Here is a 22,856-nt window from a genome sequence, read left to right as displayed (position 1 = left end):
TTCAGGGGGTCCTGGTTTTAGTCATTGCTGACAACCAGCTCAACACCCCCTTCTTCCAGGCTTGCTAAACTAAACCCACAAAACCAGCCTTTTGGCATAAGCTGGTTTCAGTGAGAACTGCCCAGAGCCCTGACTATAGGAAGAAGTCTGTCTGTGAAGCTGCTTCTCGCCAAAGGTGCTTTTGTGGCAGTAATGAAGCTGTCTTGTTTTTCATTCCAGGCGGGCTTAAGAAGGCTGTACCAAATGGTAACATTAAACTTCATCTCTGTCAGAGAAAGACTATTCTGCATACAATCTATAGGAGGAAGTCATATTTTAAGTAATCTCAACACCAAGTGGTTTTTCAGAGGATTAAATCAAAACTGTTCAAAATCACTCACTGTTGTACTTCATCAACTCTGTTAGCATCACAGCAGGTATGAATGAGTAGCAAATTCATGAATTGTGCATCAGTTTATAACTTTTCCCCAAGTCTAATTGTTTGCTTTATTTTCCTTCTATTAGAGCTGTCAGTGCACACTGATATATGTTAAGTCTTGCATCTTGATGAGAAACAAAAAGAAAATTTTTCAATGTGGGTGTAATTATACAAGTCTTCCACAGACTTTGTTTCTTTTTCCTCTCCACTAGCTCTCATCAAGGCAAGAGTTTTTGGAAATTAACACAATCAGCTCTGGGAATAAATACATCAACAAACAGAGACTGTGTCTAATGACTGCTCTTCCCATAAAAAACATCCAGAGTGGATCTTTGACTGTATGGTGGCACAAAGAGGGGTGTGTGTGTGTGTCTCTGTGTGTTTGTCTACATGTAGGTCTATGTGTGTGTGCATGTATGTGTGTATCTCTGTGTCTGTGTGTGTGTCTATGTATATCTGTGTGTGTGTGGTTAGGCTGAAATCTGCACTGTTTTCCAAGCTCACAGCTCCCTTCTCTGATCTATTTGGAACCTGTGCCTGGAGACAGGTTCCCTTTCCTCAGCCACTAGATTCTTCACTTTAATCATGTCTGCCTGCTCAGTCCTTAAGATGACAGGCAATATTTAATTTGCTTTAGTAAAGTATAATTTTATTTCTTTACTCTCTATCATTTTGGTGATGGTCAGAACCTCCAGAATTCATACCATCAAGCCACTGACTGGCAAAAAAAAAAAAAAAAGTTCCTTCACCTCCATTTTGGGATCAGGTTCTAAACAATTCCTTAGATAATGTGGAATAAAAAAAAATTGACAATGACATGTCTAGTCCTCAAACTCTTTTAGAAAGTTACATTCCAATGCAAATGTTATTTCCCTTTCCTGCCCATGATTGCCTCATAAATAAAAAATCAAGATATATTTTGTTCTCTAACCTGATGCACCTCTTTCCATAACTATGACACTGACCTCAAATTACTCTCATATCTTTAACTTACCCTGCTTCAGTTTCCTTCCACATTGTATGCTTCTATTGCAGACTAAAGAGCAAGTGTGAGCCCATCAGCTAGTTTGTGAGTCTGGGGACAGAGACAACTGCTTAGATACTGGTTATTCATGACCAAAGCTGTCCATGATGCCAAAGAAAATACAGCATAAGGTCTTTCATATCAAGGGGTCCCAGCCTCAGTGGAGACCATCAAGCACTTAAAATAAAGATGAACATAGCCAATAAAAAGATTAATAAACCTCAATAAAGTGAATACCAAGAAACACTTCAAGTGAATCCGCCAGCTATGGACATTAAAAAACGATTACTTTTTGGGTCCTCCCTTGTGGTGCAAGGGGTTAAAGCACCGCATTATGAAGCTGTCTGAAGCCACTGCAGCACAAGTTTGATCCCTTGCTAGTGAGCTGACCCACATGGTATGGCAAACCTCTCCTGACCCACCCGCTGCTCCCCTCAGCAGTGTACTTCAGTCGATCTGCCTGTTCTGCTCCCCACTTTGTTTCTGGTGAATCCTCTCACAGCTCCTGTACCTCTGGCTTGTTCCTCAGTTCTTAATAAATAAATAAAATGATTAGCTTTTAACATAGCCTAATTATATGTATAGAAGTAAACCCGTTTGAAAAGTGTATTATAATCAAGGCAGATCAGAATTATTAGGACATCTTCGAGCTTGCATTCACAATACAATTCCAAAACATCGTTGCCCGTGTTCACAGCCTCTCTTCACTTTCCATTGTCATTTCAGCTCATTCCAACAGGCTTTCTCCAAGCATTCGTCACCAGCCACCTTTATTATGTTTCTCAGGAACCTTCCCGTGGCTAGTTCTGTTGGCCAATTCTCAGTTCTCATTTTACTTAATCTATCAGCAGCCTTTGCTATGGTTTATCACTTCTCCCCTGTGCTTTCGGAAACACTGTTCTCTCCACCTCACTAGCGGTTCCTGGTGTATCCTTTGTTGAGTACCTGATCTCTTAATGCAGGACTGACCTAACTTCAACCCTTGGACCTCTTCCCCCTTCATCTCTACTTTCTCTAATAGGTGATCTTTTCATCCCCATGACTTCAAGCTACACACTGGAAATCCATGTCTCCGTACCTGAGCAGCTGCAAGTTCCACGCACGTGTGTTCAACTGTTGGGCTGTCATCGCTACTCACCTTTCCAATAAGAATGTCAATGTTCACATGACCACAGCTTAGGATTCTTTACCACCAAATCATGTCCTCTCAGTCTTCTTTATCTGTTAATATCAACTTGGACCTTTCACTTGATCAGGCCTCAAAGTCTTCCGAATTGTTCCTGGTACCTACCTCTCTTTCCTATACAGGTTATATCAGATCTATCAAGAAATTACACTGGCCCTATCTCCAAAATGTGTTCCAAATATGACTGCTTCTCACCATCTCTGCTAATAACAGGGTATGAGCTATTATCACTTCTTGCCTGCATTATTGCAATCCCTTCCTAACTGCTCCCAATTTCCCTCCTTACCCCTCTTGCTGTCTACTGTCTGCATAATAAAGTTATCTTGTTTTAAATGTTAAATTGGATCAAATTACTTCCTTGTTTAAACCTACCCTAGCTTCCTACCACATTTAGAATGCAACCCACATTCCTTACCCTGGCCTAGAAGGCCCTCTGTGAGCTCGACACACTTCCCACTGCTTTCAATTTCCCTCACTCTGCTCTGGTCTCATCTCTGTGCCTCCAACATAGCAACTCCACCCACCTTACAGCCTTTGTGCTGTTTTCTACCTGGAAAGCTCTTTCTCCAAATTTTGACATAGTTGGACTCCTTCTTTTATCTGGGTTTCTGCTTATAAGCCAGTCTCAGAAAAGCCTTCATGGAACATTGTTTCAAAAAGGACATTCTGTTTTATTTGTCCCTCTCCATTCCCTCATTCTGCTTTATTTTTTTTTCCCTAGAACATACTACTTTCTGAAGTAATACTACTAGTTTATGTATTTATTAGCTGTCTCTCCAGCTAGACTAGAGGCAACGTGAAGGCAAGGACTTTATCTTATTCACATGATAGTCTTAGTGTTGAGCTTATAATAGGTACTCAATACACTGTGGGGTAAAGGAACCATATGTCCTATTTTACACAAAACATAGGGAAAGAGGTTAAGTAACTTGCCTAACATATCACAGAGGCCGAACTCTGACTTGCAGTGATATCGCTATGGCATTAACTCTGTTTGAAATGACCCATACTTATGCACAATGCATAACAGAAAACCTCTGAGGTAAGACCATATCACCAAGCTCTTTTATTAAATATACCAGTAGTCTACTGAGGAGCACAAGGCAAAGCCCAAAAGACTAGCTTGCCAAAACTTTCTAAAGAACATGTCACTATTGGGATTGAGTGCTGAGCTTCCCAGAGACAAGCCTGCTACTGAACCTAACCTTCAACTGATGGTGATATCTCCTTGGACATGACCTTTTTTTAATGGATAGGTTGATTACAACTAACTCATGTTTTTATATTGGTTGTTATTAACAAAGAGATGCAGACACAAAGCCAGTATCCTTGCTGCTGTGTGCTGCCAATGTACATGAGGCTCAGACATCCAGAACTGCACATTAATTTGATTTTTAAAAATAGGGACTGCCAGCTTTAATAATTCAAGGCATAGATGTCTCTATCTTTGCACACAGGCTTCGTTAATCTTTGAAGACTAGGATAGAAATCATTTCTTTCATACAAAGTAAAAAATAAGTTTGCCTTAATTGTAGTCTTGTGTAGGTAGTTATATCCTAATTTTTCCCCTGGGAAAAATAATGGTCAATAATCTTAGTTATCCCCTGTAGTCCATAAAACAAATGGTATTTTCAAACAATTTCTGCCCCTCAACATACATGAAGTTCTACCATTTCTGATTTATTACTTTGGCTCTCTTAGGTCTTAGTCTTTTATTATTTGTCCCTTCAAATGCAAATAGCCAGGGCTTGAAGGCCCTCCCTCTTCAACCAGCACTACTCTTTAAAGAGTCTGTAAAATGCAAAGGGGTCTGTTCTCTGCATGGGGCCTTGAAGGCATGAGTGGTAGCAAGGATCACTTATCTCTGTAAGTGGTATCTATATGGACAAGATCAATGGCTCTTTTGATGAAAGGTGCCAGTAAAGATTTCCTGGGTCAGAAGGTTGACAATAGCATGCCTCCTGCTGAACTGACCCTTATTTACAGGGCAGAGTCAAACACAATACCGAGTGAAAGGAAGGCAGTTATGAACCAGAAGCATAAAGTCAAATTTCATGTCTTTGGATAGTTTCAGGATCATCTGAAGATGCTTTCACAGGCTGAGTCATCCTTAGAACTCACCATCAGTCCTATCCTTACTTTAGAACAGAATGGTTAAGGATTTGGGAGCCAGGAGACACCTGGATTTGAACTCCAGGTAAACAGATATTTGCCCTTATGCAGGTCACATATCCTTTGTGTCTTCATTTGCTTACCTATAAGTGGAGAAAATACCAGCCACCAATTTGTTGTGTTTGTGAGGATCAAATAAACTAACAGCTGTAAAATACTTAGCATGGTGCCTGACACATTCAGTCATTCAGTAAATGGGAGACTTATTTTTGCTAGTGGTCTTGTTACCTCCTTTAAGTGGAATTTAAGTTACTTCTTTGGCACTTAACCAGCTGTGAGACTTTAGGCATGGCAGTTCATATCTCTGAGTCTCAGTTCTCTCATCTTTCAAATAAGAATAACAACAGACCTATCCAGAAATGGTTATTAAGTTATGCACAATGACCAGTGCAATATTCTTAGCAGAGCACTTGTCATACAGTAAATAAACAAATAGTGATGCTATTATTGTTGGTTCCTCCTTTTCTTGACCAACAACATTTTCCTGGAATAAGAAATTTTTTAATAAAGAGAGAATATAGCAGTATGGGGGAGAATCAGAAGGAATGATAGGAATATCTGTTCTCACAGAGGAAGATGAGATATTGATAAAGCATCAAATATCATGACACATTACATAACTCATAATAGGAAGAACATATAAAATCAATGAAAACAGTAAAATACATGTTCATTTGCCCAGTTTGGAGTTACTGAAAGGGAGTAACTGATCGACTAATGTGGCCAATGGCACAATATTATGCTTACCTTTCACCCTACTGCATAAACATCACATATACTCTCTGCATCCTATACATAAACCAAAATTCCCCAAATTGGGTACTCAGTCCAGACACATTGAGAAAATATTTGTTGATTATAACACATACAAAACAAACATTCAGTACTTTTCATAGCAACTATAATTTCTGACAAAATAAAGTACAGAAAAACTAAAAAGACAGTATATATATATATATATATATATATATATATATATATATATATAAAACATTCAAGTGTTTACAATTACTCAGGACTGCCAATCTTGTGAATAATCTACAGAACACTTTTTAGAAAGTGAAAACTGGTAATATTTTAGTATGTGTCAGATACTGGTGCTTTAAATGGCCTCTTATTGTTTTCAAAGAACTTTTACACCCTGTGCAACAAACTCTCTAGACAGACCGTGAGCTAGTTGTAATCAGTAGCATGAGAATCCGAATAGCATACAAACATCACCAAGTCCTCAAATGGCTTAGTTCTATGGATGGTAAGCCCTTAGAAAATAAGCACAATGCAGTTTGTGGGTTAAAAGAACACATTTCCTTATGATTGACACAAAGTTTGATCTACCTAACTTTCTGTAAGGTCAAATGTAAACTACTCATTGTCTACTTAAACCATTTTTCTAAGAATTTCTATTCCAAATGCCCATTCTATTCCGAATGCTCAGGTATATTTATGGTATTGATTTTTGCTAAGAGCAGTTTTAGAGGAAACTGGTGACCTGACAGATTCAAGTCTTTAAATGGTTTTGCTTCCGCTGTTACTATGTTTTGATCTCTGAGGCTGGTTAGAAACAGAAAACCAAAATTAGAACAGATTCAGGTAGTTCAGGTAAAATTATGTGGACCATAATTTAAGTCACAGCTACAACTTAGCAGATGCTCAAAATAATCCTGCGAGGTACCCAAAAGTGTTTCATTTCGAATAGCTATTTTTTTTTTACTTGTAATAATCAAATGACAATCTATATTTTAGTCTGCTTTTCTATGTTCTTTGACTTATTTTTTTCTAAATTCTTGTTTCTTATTTTCTTCACGGAAACCATGTTCTTACTTTAGGGGATGGTGATTTTTTGAAAATTGATTTTTACCTATGTTTGGGAACGAGGTAAATGTTTTACCAGAATACAAGTGATTACTGAAGAGGATGTGCATGAATTCTCAGAGCTGTAATAAACTCACTGGTGGAGATAAATTGTGGTTCCTAGCTTTGATGGGGGGGGCGGTAGGAGGGTGGCGTAACAGCGTGACTGTTGTTTACGAGGAAACATCACACTTTAGTGAACCCTTTTTAGTGGCTATCAGTGATAGTCATTTAGAAAGGACGGATATTTGTTACATATTTTTATTTATACATTTCTCTTTTTTATTGCTATATGCTAGAGTACAGTGAGCACAGAATGGATGTGATGCTGCGATCTCTTGGCTATGTAAATGAGGTGCGCTGCAGTCACAATTCTCTGTATTCAAATTGGAAAATGCAAGTGCTTAAAAGTCAACTAAGCCTTTTCTATTTTGGTTTAGCCAAAGCAGTTGTAAATAAATATCTGTGCTTATGCATATGCTTTAAAAGCCTCTATAAAAATTTATCATCTACACATTAGAAGGTGTCTGTGCTTATGAAACAAAAGCGACAGTGACATTTTGTGCTGAAACATTCCCGCAAATGATGTTCAAACCAGGAATAAGTTTAGCATTGTTTAGTGTCCTTTATTCAATCATGGTCAGCTTAATTCAATCTTTGCTTAAGTATAACCTAAAGCATAGAAATGCAATCATTTTCTTTTTCCTTTCTTTTTTTAAAAGAGCATTCCTTCCTGATTTTAATCAATCTTAATCGCTTTAGCTAGGTATTAGGTAACCATATTACAGGCTAGAAAAGCTGGCATTTTCTTATTAAGGAAGGTCTAAAACCTTGACTAAAACCGAATTCAGTGCCCCAGGAATAAAAGCTAGCTCACAATTTTTCTGTTTTACTGTGGAAGGGAAAAGGTGCTAGGTAATGTTCCTGGAGTTTGGTGAATCTTAAGATCAGTTACTTATTTCGACAAAAATGGCAAGAGCAAACCCCAGTGTTACGTCAGGACGGCCATCTGGGAAAATGTTTTATGATTTTAATAACAGCTCTTATGTCTACCATACTTGAGTTTTCACACAAGCCTCCACAGCCACTCCCTGGCCACGGCAGCACGGGATGCAGTCCTGAGACGTCAATGGCCCCTTCTCCTCACCAGCATGCACATGTCATCATCCAGACGCCAGGCAGAGAGGTGACCCTACAACACCGCCAGCGGGATGGATGTGCACTCGGTGACCGATGTGGGCCGTCAGAATTGTCACATGCATCTTCTTGCCAGTTTCCCCTGGCAACCGAGCACTGGCCCAGCACTGGGGACGGAATGTGACTCTAGAATGGGTTATCTATGCAAAAGCCTTCAGGAGAAAAACCAGGTATCAAAACTGGAAGAGACCCTAGAGACCACTATTCCAACTCTCTCAGAAATGCCAAGACCAGGGTCCTGAGAGGAGTTGCAGTGGGTCCTCCAGCAGGCCAGGGGTGTGCCCCTTGCTGTGCAAGGCCAGAAGCTGGGTCCTCCTGCCTCCTGAACAGTAACTACTCCCGGGGCTCCTGAGCGTCAGCACCAGCCTTCAGCTGCCTTCAGTTGTGTAAGCTGAGGCCTGGTTCCTTGTCAGCGGTTTCCAGTTACCACTGGTAAAGGCTCATCAGCCACACTCCCTCATTGAGAGCCCAATCAGTGAGTCCTGCTGGCTGAGGGAATGGTTATAGGTAAAGGCCCAGCTTCTAGGCTGGGGCTCCTTTTCAGAACTAGGACATAATCATTTCTGGTTTTCGGTACACCTCAGATGCTGACCACTAAGAACATGACCGCTAACCTTTACACACCCATGGAAACCTCCAAGTGGAGAGACGTGCATTGTCTTGCACAAGGTCTCACAGAGGACTGTGGTCCAGTGAGTCTGGAGCTTTCCTGCAGCACCGTGAAGCCTAGGGCATCAGCTGACAGGGTAATGGGGTGGAGAGTTTTTAGAACTGGAAAATTTGAGAACAGAAGGTGCTCCATAGAGTCTCGATGACTCTGAAGGGCCAGCCCTGGTGTAAGACAAAGTGTGAGGAGGCTACTCATTTTCTTAAACTGACTTGCACCAAGTAGCGACATCTGTTTCCCACTGTTCTCATTGTCTGGCCTGAGACCTGAACTGGTGCTGCTGAGAAAGCTAGTTAGAACTCCAACTATGCTATGTTCTGCCCCAATCGTTATCACCTGGGTGCCGAGCTGTAGAAGAAAATTGTTTGTTAGAACCACTTAGAATTTACACAGATGACACAGGTGACAAGAGGTCCAGGCAAAGGGCTCTAAATCACTCAGCCTCATGCTGCCATTTTGCATTGACCTCAGAAGCAGCAATTAGTGCTGATTGTGAGGCAAGAAGGGAGACCCTGGCATCCATCCAGAGTTGAAAGAGAAGACTTTTACACTTCAGGTAATGAGTGTCTCAGTCAGCCAGCTGGAAGGAGTTGGGCAAGGCCAGCCAGAACACATCCCCCTACCAGGAAAGGTGAGGTACACAGTGCTAAGGAGGAGGCGCCTCCCGAGGTGCGACATGGATCATTACTCTGACTCTACATGCTGTGTCATTGTTGCATTTAATAGTTCAGGGACAAGCAGGAGAAAGAGACTGTGAAATCTGTAGGTGAGAGCGGGCTCTGAATGAGGTGTGCAACTGTGGTGGTGTGAGTCTGCATGTGCTGTGTGTTCTTTGTGGCCTGAAGAAAGCATTGTGAAGGCATGGGCGCTACAGGGTGTGGGGGTGGGAGGGGCGCCAAAGAAGGGGACGTTCCACTCCCCCATGACTCAGCTAGGGGAAGGGGACAGTGACTAGTACAATTAGCTTTGCTGACGGGTATTGAGGGGCCTGACTCTAAGACAAAACATCATCCTTATCAGAAATCGGAAACTTTCTGAGCTTGCAGACCACCGCCACTGTGAAACAGGCAGTCCACACCTTCTTCAAGTTAAAACGAGGTTACATCCCGGTAAACCCATTGTTAGGTTGAAAATGCATTCGAAGCACCTACCGTGCCAAACATTACTTAGGCCGGTCCGCCTTAAATGTGCTAAGAGTAATGACATCAGCCTTGAGTTGGGCAACATCATCTAACACAAAGCCTGTTTTGGAATAAAGTGCTGACACCTCATGCAGTGTACTGAATCCCTTACTGATAATAAACAGGCTGCTGTTTACTCTGCTCATGCTGGCTGAGCGGGAGCTGTGTTTTGCCGCCACTGCCCTGCATCCGGGGCAGCGCCGTACCGCAGATCACCAGCCCAGGAAAAGAACAAAATTTGAAATTCAAAGTATGGCTTCTACCGGAGGCCTATTGCTTTTGCAGCATTGTGAAAGTCAAGCAATCAGCAAGTCAAACCATCAGAAGTCCGGGACCAAATATATCACTTCCCTGTTTCAGTGGATGACAAATAGAAGCATTGTGTGTTTCAAGTGCCGTTCCTGAGGCTGCCCAACAAGGAGATGGCACAGTCACATCTGACAGGCCACCTGGCTGCGCAGCTCACATGATGGCACTTTCTCCACACTCTCTTACTTACCCTCCCTTTTCAGCCCCACTGTCTCAAAGGCCTAAACTCTCCTTGCACAGATGAGGAAATGGAAGCCAGGAGAGGAGAAGCAGATTGCTCTGGACCCAGGAAATCATTGGAAGAGCCTGCTGTTTCCACACACCCTGCTCTGGCTTTGATGCTGGGCAGCCACCTCGTCGCTGAGCTGAAGGCAAATGGAATCATGTAATTAAGTTTCCTTTGTCATTAGTGTTGCACATGGGGGTACATTCTGCTTAATGCTTTGCACGTATGCACCTTTCTAAGTATTCCAATCTACAGGCCTTGGTGTATTAGAGCAAAAATGAGTCTGATGAATCAAGTGAAAAACCTCAGAGGACACAAATCCAGGAGGGTTACTGCCTTTAAAAAAATAGTCAAAGTGCTAAGGCAGGGTCTGTGAGAAGACTGGAGGCTAAGCCATAGGAATATGAAGATTCGTTTATGAATGGCTCTTGGTGATAGGACAAAATGAAATGAAATATAAGCAACTGTAAAATTGCTTTTCAACTGACAATTTTACGCTGTGTAGCCATGTGTAGATAAGCACAACAGGACCACAAATGGTGGGCCAATGTTTTTGAGCATCTCAATGGCCAAACTGGACTGACTGTCAAATGCTGACTGTTTGTGCATAAACCAGGCAAGGCTGCCATCTTCAAGATGAGTCACCTGGGATAAAGTATCCCCAGCTGAAGCTGTGAGATCTCTTTCTAAAGTTCTGGAGCAGCATATGGCCTATCTTGTTGTCTACTAACTTGGAAATATGATGTTTTTAACGAGAAGCAATTCTAGACTTGGAAGAAATAGATCTAAAGCCCAGCTTGTAAATCAGGAGTGCACATTATGCATTTTATTCTGGAAATGTGGCAAATGAGCCCCAAAATGAACTCACTATATAAATCAGTGGATAAGCCAATTTCCAGAAAACTGTCAAAACAGCCATGGAAGATAAGAAGCAGCTTGTTTAAGAGTACAACCTTGAAAACTGGCTAGGTTCCTCACCTCATGCCTGCTAACAGAACAGAAGACTGGCAGTTCGGGTAGGTGAGAACAACTTTGGTCTAAAAAAAAACATTTCAACAGAAGTTATACCATGATAACTGCCCTCTGCTCTCTGGAAATGGCAGGGGGCGGGCAGGGGAGACTGACAGTGCCTTCTGACATACAAGAGATATACTATTTTAAACACTCTTTTATTTTTGAAAACAGCAACAAGAATTTAGTATCATTTGTCAACAAGTAGAAGGACGGGAGAAAGATGAACACAAAGGATTTGGAAGTTGGACAAGAAGACAACTTCTTCCAAATATTTTCAGTCCTACTTTTTGCAACATCAGGCTAATGTGCAAAAAGACACCAGATCTGTAGCAAACAAATGATGCTTCTGAGACCTTAATTGTTATTTAAAATAATTAGAAATGCAGTGAGGACTTGGGAACATAATGGTGGTTAATCACCTTGATGGCTTCCAGTCTGAGAAGTGCCACGCAGATTCGCAGACTCCGCAAGGATTTTGATCTATTTCTTTGTGCACTTCCCAACTCTTACATTAAAACAAACCAAAAACCACTGCTGCTTATCCTATCAAATCGGAAAGACTTTCAAACTATTATATGTAAAATTTGGGAAACATAATTATATTATCCCAAAAGCTTACATAGGACTCAACTGTATTCAAATACAAGCCTTCATTCGAGTCTTGAAAACATCCTTTCACCTATGTAAGGCAGTCACTGTTGTTACCATTTTACAGGCAGAGAACCGAGGCCGCAAGACATTCCGCGAGTCATTACTAGCATCTGTGAGTGAGCAATAGAGCTAACCCTGAGCCATGTCTCCTGGCTGCCCTGGGTTATGTCTCATTGTGCAGCAACTCGATTTTCAACACTGGTGAGTGCAGGGTAGAAGCCACTGATTGAGGTGAATTAACCATTCATTGTCACATTTCCTTCTGCCCAGTAAGAGGGAGCTGGGAGAGACTGGGAGGATGCTATGTGTGAGCACAGCTCCCCCTGGCTGCAGTGAGCCATGGCCCAATTGGGAGCCCAAGTGCACAATGAAAATGTGAACTCCTGGTTCAAAGATCATTAAAATGTTAACAACAGTAGCCAACACATTCAGGGAAGGCCCAGACCGTTCTAGCATGGGCTCTGTATGACCACACAGGCCACAACAAAGGAGGCTGACTCTGGTCACTCCTGGCACATGCCCAGCACAACAAAGGTGAGAGTTTGGGAAACTTGTTCTCAGGCACTACTGGCAAAGTGAGCAGAGTGCCTGAAATGACCAGGCCAGAATGCTTAAGAGAAACTGCTGAGAAGTTTCCATGAAAAAATATAACCAAAGCTCCAATAAAAGAAGCAAAAGATAGCTGTGTGAACACAAATGAGTGATGAGAGTTGATCAAATATGATGCCAAACAGGTATGAGGCAGTCAGAATACCAGTCACAGTAGTAGCAGGCTGGAGATTGAGCTGAGTGACCTGCGACTCCCTCCAGCTCAACCTGTCAGGCGTTGAAATCAGGAAATATGGGAAACGTGATTATGCCAGTGATTCCCAGAAGCTCAGAAGCTGGGACCAATGTCATTGGAGAAGAAGCCAGTTCCTCCTCAGCAGAATCTTCCAAAGCTTCTGAAAGTGCTGTCTTTCCTGCATGGAGCTTTGCATTTAATCCCAGTAACAGGGTTGTGCACACCCTACTGATGTCTCTGATCATGGATTCTGTGAGGTTTCTGTTGCTGAAGGGAAAAGTTACATGGGTCCTGGGTGCAAGGCACCGAGAAATAAGAAGAAAAGATAATGCTTTACCTGCTAAGATTGAAAATAGTTGCTTAAGAATCAGGAGTTCAGACAACGGAATGAAACCAACCTCTGCTATTTAAGGACTTTGTGATCTAGCAAAGTCACAGATCTTTCTAGCATTGGTTTCCTTCACTGTAAAGTGGAGATAACTCCTGTCCCATCAGGATGTTGTAAGGAATTAACAAAATCATTAGTGTAATGAATTACTTAGCATAGTACCTGGTATTTGGTGGCTGTACAATAAATGCAGCCGTTGTTATTAGAAGAATTAAGCAAGTATGTCCAATATTAGGATCAGATCTTTCTACATGAGAAATATGGCTGTTGAAATATCAATTATGTATAATCTCGGTATGTCAAATGTCAAGCTTGTAAAAATATAAGCCTTGTAACAGCATCTCAACTTGAGAGTTTAGAGTTTGGGGAGTCATCCCAAATTGTGTCAGCACAGTATTTTAAACATATTTTATAATATCTTATGAGTTTTCAACTAAAAATACTTATTTAACATGAGGTTTTTCATGGCATTCCATAAATAACTATAACAGTCTGATGAAATAAAGTGTGTGTGTGTGTGTATATATGTGTGTGTGTATGTGTGTGTATATGTGTGTGTGTGTGTGTGTGTGTGTATACACAGGGACTAGGATTGGAGGGCAAAATTAAAAGAACTGTGCTGTCAGGGACAAGAGCTTAAAATTCACTTTAATGTAGAATCATTCATTTAGCAGTGAATAGTATTTTAGGTACATTAGGTTTAAAGAAGGAATGATATTCATAGGAATATAAGACATGTTTACTCATGCATAATTTAAAAAATAAATCAATAGTCACCTTGTTCTTATATTTCTTTTGAAACATGAAATTAGAATAAGAGGTCGAATACTCTAAATCAATGAAACCTGCCTATTGATTTTAAGTAAACAACAACCTTTGATCTTTGCTTTTAAAACAGTGTACTATTTTCCATAAATAGCCATATCCAAACAATGGTTCTTTGCTTTGTCCATTTCTTCTTCCTGAAATTCACATTTCAGGCTTTGGCTCCATAAACACATTACATGGTCATTCGACCAGCACTACTATAAGCAGCCACATCTGGAAGTCAAATAAATACTTCCAAAAAGCTATTTGTAAAGTTTATCCCTTTCCTCTTCCCTGTAAAATCCTCAGCTGTGCCAACTGACTTTAGGATAAAGTACAAAGTCTTTATTTAATGGCTCATTCATGGTCTTGCACAGTGGGATGCCTCTTTCTTCAATATTGTCTCCTATTACTTCACAGTAACTTACCCTCCTTTCTCTAAGATAGACTAAGGATGTGAAACAATAAAATACATGGAAGAAAACATAGTAATGGGTCTCTTTGATGTCCGTGCTGTGTTTGCCAATGGCAACAAAGACACAAGCAATGTAAATGAGACTACATCAAATTAAAACAATGTCTGCACAGTGAGAGAGACTATCATTAAAACAAAAAGACACCCCATGCATGGAATGGCAGAAAATACTTGTCAATCATATATCTGACAAGGGGCTAATTAATATTCAAGAAGTACAGAAATCTCACACAACTCAACAACAACAAAAAACAGTAACCCAATCAAAAGTGGACAGAGGATCAAAACAGAAATTTCGCCATGAAAACATACATGGCCAATAGACACATGAAAAGACGGTCTACATTATCATTAGGAAAATGAGCATCCAAAGCACAATGAGATTTCTTCTCACATAAGTTAGAGCAATCATTATCCACAAGTCAAGAAGCAGTAAATGCTGGCAAGAATGTGGAAGGAGAGAAACCCTTGTCCACTATTAATTGGGACGGTCATTTTGGAAAATGGTAGAACTACCGTATTATCCAGAAATCCCACTTGTGGGATGAGAGGGTGACCCTTACTATGCCTCCCTGAGGTTTGTGTACAGCTCCCCTGTGCAGGAAGCACATCCCCTTCCCATGCAAATATGATCCTTGGGCAATCTTAGTTTCTCAAAGGATGTTCTTTCTTCTGAAAGTCTTGGAATTGGAAGATGATCAGAAAATCAGGCAGATCAAGTTGGACACAGATTAGTGGCAGCCCTCCACACCCTCCCTTATTGCGTGGCTGAGAGCCATGTCTACCCGCATGGAAATCTGGGCCTTAGTTCATGAACCCCGGTGCTGTGTGTAAAAGATAAGGTTTGCTGCTGCTAGCTCTAATTCGGTGAAGCATCTAACTGGGTAAAATCCTTGACATATTCTGACACGGTCCACTTCAGCAAACCTCCACTCCCCATGGCACACCTCCTTGGCTGGTTAAGAACAACAGCAGATGGGCACTGAACACTGAGCACCATCCAGTGAACCCTCAGTAGTTATTTCTGCCTGCAGACTGCCTCTTTCTCCTGTGGCAGCTCCCATCATCTGCTGACATGGCCTCTGAGTCACTTGCCACTTCAGTGCGTGCACCAGCTGCGGGGGGTAGGGGGTAGTCTCCAGAGGTGCTGAGGGAGGACATTCTGAAATGAAGAATTTGCTACAGCGATCTGAACAGGGCTGCTTGGAAAGGGGCTGCCTGTGCATGTTAGCGCCCAGTGGACACCAGGACCCTGTGGCCATGCACCAGGGCCAGTGCTAAATACATGGGTCCTCTGAGTGACTTCCTGTGAAGTGCCATAAGCTCAGTGTTGTTATTCTCCCCATTTCACATTAATTTATTCATCTGTTCCTTCAACACATAGCATCTTCTATCCTCTCCTGAAAGCAATGACACAGACTAGAGTGAGAAAGGCAAAAGACAGCAGATAATGGCAGAAGGGTTCTGTGGTTCTGTGCATCTGAGAGGCCCAAGTCACTTGGGGTCTGGGGACTCAATGCAGCACTGAAGGATCTGGTAGGTAATCCCACACCTAGGTGGCTATGTAAGAATAGATGGTATGTTAGCTTGTTGCTCTGGCAAAGCTACTCTAAGAAATCCCCTCTGCTATTGGCCTAAACTATCTGGATTGACTTCCAAAGAAGTAATCTGAATGGCTTGGCTCTTCTTTCTCTCACTTATGTGAAGTGTATGTGGATACTCTCAGGGAATTACAGAAAGTCAACTGCATCCCTCTCCCCCCTTCTAGCTGTCAGAAGCTCTGGGAAGCTTGGAGGTCTTGAGGTTGCTCAGGCACAAGGGCCCAGGCTGCAATCGAAATGTGAGACACCCATGAGCTTAGGTGGTGTCTAGTGGGTTAGACCACTGCTACTAGAAAATCTGTTCTCCCCCTGAGACCTTGAGGCTGACCTCGGCCCTACCTTTCTTGGCCAGACTCGAGCTCACAATACTATGGGTGAAATAAAACCTGATGTCTCCACTTGCTTTGAAGCAGGGGGTTGGCTGAGGCCAAGCCTTACAGCATTTGGTCAGAGTTTTGGTGGAAGCTTTAAGTTACAATGTCCCTCTCTCCCTGTACCCACTCGGGAACAATGAAGGACCTGCTGGTGCAAGAAAAATGCAGGATTTGGGAACTAGTTGCCAGGATACCCAAAGCACCAGTCCCATTAAAGAGGCCTCCAGGTAAAGGAAGACAGTAATCTCCAGATGCTGCATCAATCACTTCTAACCACTGTGAGAATAGGGGGTACTTTTTCTTCTATAAACCCTTGGAATACTGACAGAAGGGTCATGACTGAGAGGGGGAGACCCTAGCTTAAGGTCCCTGAGAAGGGCCAGGGGAGGAAGACAGATGTCCCACTCACACTATCATCCTTGAGTGGGTCAGAGGAGCAGAGAGAACATAGGACCCCTGAAGGGCTCTGAAGGGACACGGGGGTTGCTTTATGCTCAGTAAAGATCAGAGAAAGATTAAATCTGCAAATCGGCCAGCATGTGGCAGGTGCTGTGCCAGAGGGTAGACGCTTTCATTTAATTCTCCAGTCAATTCGAAGCATGAGCTCTTATTATCTTGATTCTGTAAATAAGAAAAATGATACGCAGAGCCAGAAGTCGCTCGTGGAGAGCCCTCGCTAGCGAGTAGCCATGTCCCCAGTGAGATCTGCTTTTTAGTGCCTGTCATGGTGTCGGCTGCCATTAAGCACAGGGAGCTAAGAGAATGGAAGCACACATACCTCTACCCAGAGGGCCCCAGTCACAACTGCCAGGTCAAGATGCCAACGTGGACAGGAGGTGAGAGGTGAGAGAAGGAAGGCACACTTGCTACAGAATGCTCAGAAAATTTTGGCTGCTAAGCATTCCCTCACTTCACAGGCGCCTCCACATTCCCAGAAACAACAGACAACGGTGCAGAGACTTAATCCTGGAAAAGCAGGAGCAAGGGTATGATGTCACCAGCACACAATTCTGCCATTTTCACAGAGTTCCTGCTGCAGGAAGAGAGTGTTTCACATCTCAGACACTGGCCTAGTGACAGCATGGCCCACGATGCAGCAAAGGGTTCTGGAATCAATAGTGCTTTCTGGCACATGCCTCCTCGGTGAGCACTTTTGCAAGGTGGACGTAAAAATACATGCGCAACGTAATATTTAAAAGTAACCTTTAGCTATTAAGCTGATTGCCTATCAAGCTGTTACCTTTGCAATAGTTCTCTAATTCACACTCACATAAGCTCCCACGAGGCAGACACATCAGGTAGCACATCCTAGACTTCTCCAGAGATGGGGTGGGTGTGGGTAGGGGGGCTTCGCAACCCAACTCAGGAAGCTCAGCATGAAGAGCCTCATGCCTGGTTTGTCCCTGTCTAACAGACAGCAGTAAAAAAGTCTGCTGCCTGCAGTGTTGCTGCATTTCCCTGATTGCCCATCACTCCACATGCAGCAGCCTGTGCAGGGCCCCCAGCCAAGCAGGGTCCAGGGAACTTCAAGAATCTTCATGTAAGCCCAGCCCAGGGGGCTGGAATTAGAGAATGGAAACCCCTTCCGTGCTCTTACCAATCAATTCTTCTTGTGGAACAGTATCTGACCCAGCAGCCACTCTTTTTCTAGATCTTTCTGTGGTAAGGACAAAATTCTTCACATGCTTAATTATCACCTTTCTAGCCTATGTCCAGGGAACACACAGGATCCTGTTGTAGAACATACAAAAAATGTGACCTTTTTTTTTTTTTTTCAGTAGACAGAGATGGCAGGTCCTGACTCCATCCTGATACCTCGCCTATGATTTATGAGTGGGGGCATTTGAAAAACTTTCCTATCCCTGAGCTCTGCAGGTTGCAGCCTGTCTGGATGCATGAACAGAACTGATCGAATGTCCAGTGACTAGGAGGCATTTGCTTGCCTGCTATAACCCTCACCAGGTCTCCCTGGCTATTCAAGGCTCTCTTTGATGGTGCATATGCCTGACATGTATGCAGGCACACACACACACACACACTCACATAACTACATAAAGGCAACCTTCACTTCCAGGAGAGTGAAGGAGTGGGTTTTAACAGGCTAACGGCACTCCTGACGTCATCACACATTCACTGAACACATATGAAGCACCAACATTAGTGTTGAACACTGTCAGCATGTTTTACTAACCTTGAATATTGTCCTCTCATGGTCTTGATCACCATGTCATCTATGAAGGGAATTGAGACTCAGAGAACCTAAGTAACTTGCCCAAGTTCACTTAGCTAATAAGTGAAAGAGCTTGGCCAGCAGCCCAGGCACTCTTTTGTCATTGGCTTCAGTGCTGACAGGAAATACAGAAACCCTCTTCAAGATTTGGCAGTTCCTCGAGGCCCCAATAACCCTCATTTTGGGAGCACAATGGAACAGCTGAGGGTGAGTGCAGGTCTACTGCAGGGATCTACAAGTGCTAGAAGAATCGCTGCCTCACAGAAAGAACACTGCATTTTGGCGTCCTGAAGGGCCATATCACTGTAGTTTAATAAAGCACAATTAGAGTCCTTTTCTCTCCAGACCATGGCACCTCACAAATTAGTTGTTTACCAACACTGATATGTCTTAAAGATAGTTGGCTAGATGAATGGGGGAAAAATTGAATTTTTTAGTTGGTCCCCCTGAGACTAAACAAGAACACAGAGGTAAAGAAAGCAATTGCCCAACCAGATTATGAATTTCAAATGGAACTTTTTCAGAGCCGGGATAAAATGAATTAGCACAAGGAGCTAAGCAGATGGTGGGAAAAGGCATTGCTTGACTCAATGGTCTCTCAGGAGAGGCAAGGATACAGATTTTCCTGATGTATATAAACTAATCCAGCTGTTCTACTCAGGCTCCCTGGCTACAGCAGAGGGTGTGGGTGAACTAAATGTTGACGACTAAAAACAGATGAGTAGGAACAGGCACTCAAATACATGCTAAAATAAATTCTATGACCTTAATGTTAAAAAAGTAAGAGGTTGAAAAGTTGCTTGAGCATTCAGTTGAGTCTCTATGGCATTGGTGAAGAAGAGACTCACAGCAAGGTTATAAGCTAATTCTGAATGCTAGTTGTCAGCATAGATTAGTGCTCCTTAAACTTTAACGCACTTACCAGTCATGTGGGGTCTTGTGGAACTGTAAATTGTTTTATACAGGTTGTCTAGGATGGCACCTGAAATTACACATTTTTTGCCATGTTCCCATATTACGCTGAGTGGCGAGTCATTATGCCTTCATAAGAATAAGCTGTAGTAGTTGGGTGAATCCCCTGTGGGTGGGGTATGATAGTACATTAGAGTTGAATGCAAAATGTTTACATTTTAAGAGCAAAGTTGAAAATGTAGATAATTAACATTTTTGCCCATCAAATATAGCACTAAGAAAAAGGCAAACATCAGAGTGGGAGAATATATCTGCAATACATTTCTCTGATGAAGAACTGGAACTGAAAATGTACAAAGAACTGCTACAATTTAATAAAACAAATAACCCAATAGAAAAGGGCAAAAGACTTCCATAGCTACTTGACAATATACCTGACCAGCCAATTAGTATTTGGAAAGGTTTTTAACACCAATGAGGTGAAGATCCCAATGACCCACCATCTCTCAAGTGATGGTGAGGCTGTAAAAATGTACAGCTACTTTGAAAAACTAGTCATTTCTTGTAAAGTCAGAAAAATAACTTCCTAATTGTCCAGTAAATCCACTCTTAGGTATTTATACAAGAGTTGAGAAACATATCTACAAAAAAACTTGGACAAGGGCCTTCCTAGCAGCCTTATTCATAATAGCAAAAGCCAAAACAAATACAACTCAAAAATGCATCATCAGGAGGATGTAAAACGATTTGCATCAGTCAGCCAATAAACAGCCACTCAGCAATACAAGGCAGTGAAAGGAGAATATATGCAAAGGACGTGGCTGAAAAGTGGAAGAAACCATACACGGAAAGAGGAAATAAGCCTATATTTTCATGTTTAAAAAAATCAAACACAAACAAAACTAGTGAGACAAGGGAATTTTCTCAGGTTACTGACATTTTCTCTACCTTGATTGGATAGTAGTTATTTGGATGTATGTGGTTGTCAAAACACATCGAATTTACTACGTGAGCATTTTATATAAATTTTACTTCAATTTAAAAATCCGTTTTACTTTAGAATAGTTAATGAAAACTTCTAATAATTTTCATTAAAGAGAGAAATAAGTTCCTAGACCCTTCATTTTTTTTAAGAATTCATCTCTTTATTTTTTTATTTTTTATTTTATTTATTACAAAGTTTACTTTTACATCATTTTCCACATTTTTTTTTCATCTCAATTGTAATCCCCATGGGTTTCCCATCACCAAATCACCCCTGTGCCACCACCATAGTCCCGTGCATTTCCCTTCCTTCCCCCCCCCGTTTTTGATCCCATTCCCCACTCCACCCCCACAACATGTCTCTGGCATATGGTTGTTCATTATTTTTGTTATTTTCTCGCCTGGTCCATTATACTCCTGCTATGAGTGAAACCATCCGGTACTTTTCTTTCTCTTTCTGGCTTATCTCACTCAGCATGATCTTTTCCAGCTCCATCCAAGTTGCTGCAAAAGACATGTGTTTCTCTTTTTTGGTTGCTGAGTAATATTCCATTGTATATATGTACCACATCTTTCTAATCCAGTCATCTACTTTTGGGCATTTGGGCTGCTTCCATGTTTTTCCAATTGTAAATAAAGCAGCAATAAACATGGGGGTACAAGTATCTTTTTCAATCAGTGTTTTTGTGTCTTTTGGGTAGATACCTAGGAGTGGGATGGCTGGGTCATAGGGAAGCTCCATGTTTAGAGGTTTGAGGAACCTCCAAACAGTTTTCCATAGTGGTTGTACTAGTTTGCATTCCCACCAGCAATGCAGGAGAGTTCCTTTTTCTCCACATCCTCGCCAACATTTGTTGTTGCTAGTTGTTTGAAGATGTGCCATTCTCACTGGGGTGAGGTGGTATCTCATTGTGGTTTTAATTTGCATCTCCCTTATTACGAGTGATGTTGAACATTTTTCATATGCCTGTTGGCCATCTTCATTTCCTCTTTGGAGAAGTGTCTTTTTAGCTCTACTGCCCATTTTTTGATGGGGTTGTTTACTTCATTTTTGTTGAGTTTCATCAGTTCTCTGTATATTTTTGTGATCAATCCTTTATCGCTACTTTTGTGTGAGAAAATGTTTTCCCAATTAGTGATCTTTCTGTTTGTTTTTAGTAATGTCTCTTTTGCTGTACAGAAGCTCTTTAACTTGATGTAGTCCCATCTATTTATCTTTGCCTTCACTATTGTGGCGTTGGGTACTCTGTCTTTAAAGATGTCGCTGAAGTGTATGTCGTGTAGTGTTTGACCCATCTTTGCTTCTAGGTATTTTATGGTTTCCGTTCTTATGCCTAGACCATTCATTTTTATTGAACAATTCCCTTTAGTTTCAAAACCATATTTTTAATCAAAGAACATACTGAAAAGCAGAAACAAAAAGGGGGAAACATGAATCTTTTTTCCAGAGAGAGCTATTATATTTTGGTATATGTCCTTCAAAAACTTTATTTCTGCTTATATTTATACATTTTTAAAAACATCTGAAACTCATACTCTTCAATTTTGAAAAATTTCCTTTCAATATTTTTCACTGGATGTTTTTTACTGGCTACATAGAAGAATTCTACCATATGGCTACATCAAGATGTATTTATTCAATCCCCTATTAACAGATAGCTTGGTTTTCCCACATTTCTATTATTACTAGTAATGCTGACACAGGGACCCATGGCACCCTGTACTTGCACGCTTTTGTGACTATTTCCTGAGCATAAAATTTGACCAACATTATCATTTTGTGCATTTTATGTTTAGTAGCAAATTTTGCATTTTCCTCCATAAAAATTGGATTTATTACTAAACATATATAATTTATCTTATTTTTTCTGCAACTTTGACAAAATTATATACTGTCAATTTAAAAAAAAAATTGGTAACTCCTTGCTGTTTTGACATTGATTTTTTTTCTTGCGGGATTGAATTTTTTCACATTTTTTTGGCCACTTGTACTTTATAAATAATTTTTCATTGGCAGGTTATATTATTCATCTGTTTCTCCACTGTCATATTTACTTTTTCCTTATTGATCTTCATATATTAAGGCTCACTCTTTTATTGTGTGTTGCCAAAGTTTTCCCCCTTTATCATTTGAATTTTAATTTCCTTTATGATAAATTTGCTATGCCGTTTAATTTCTGTATTGTCAAATCTATCAATTCTTCTCAATTTTTCTTAAAATCAACCCTTCGAGGGCCCTCCCAGGTGGTGCAGCGGGTTAAAGCACAGCACGAAGAAGCTAAAGCCACTTTCGCATGAGTTCGATTCCCACCTGCCCCGGAGATGACCACATGGTGTGGCAGACCTCTCCTGACCCGCCCGCTGCTCCCCTCAGCAGTGTACTTTGTCAGTCGGCCAGTTTTGCT

At 41.4% G+C, this 22,856-nt stretch overlaps 1 protein-coding gene across 1 annotated transcript in view; it reads left to right on the top strand.

Moving 5' to 3' along the window:
* The window catches only part of LOC105853848 (uncharacterized abhydrolase domain-containing protein DDB_G0269086-like), a 102,822-nt gene extending 90,799 nt beyond the window's left edge, over positions 1-12,023 (top strand). Inside the window, exons 3-5 of the mRNA XM_012727080.1 lie at positions 8,433-8,594; positions 9,562-9,624; positions 11,961-12,023. Of these exons, the coding sequence (XP_012582534.1) occupies positions 8,433-8,594; positions 9,562-9,624; positions 11,961-12,023 (288 nt within the window). The remainder of the gene's footprint in view (positions 1-8,432; positions 8,595-9,561; positions 9,625-11,960) is intronic.
* Positions 12,024-22,856: the final 10,833 nt, after the last annotated feature.

The sequence above is a fragment of the Condylura cristata genome, unplaced genomic scaffold, assembly GCF_000260355.1.
Source record: "Condylura cristata isolate star-nosed mole 26May11 unplaced genomic scaffold, ConCri1.0 scaffold00019, whole genome shotgun sequence".
NCBI classification, from domain to species: Eukaryota; Metazoa; Chordata; class Mammalia; order Eulipotyphla; family Talpidae; genus Condylura; species Condylura cristata.
The sequence above is the reverse complement of the archived record's forward strand: the minus strand, read 5'-3'. Positions and strand labels throughout refer to the sequence as shown.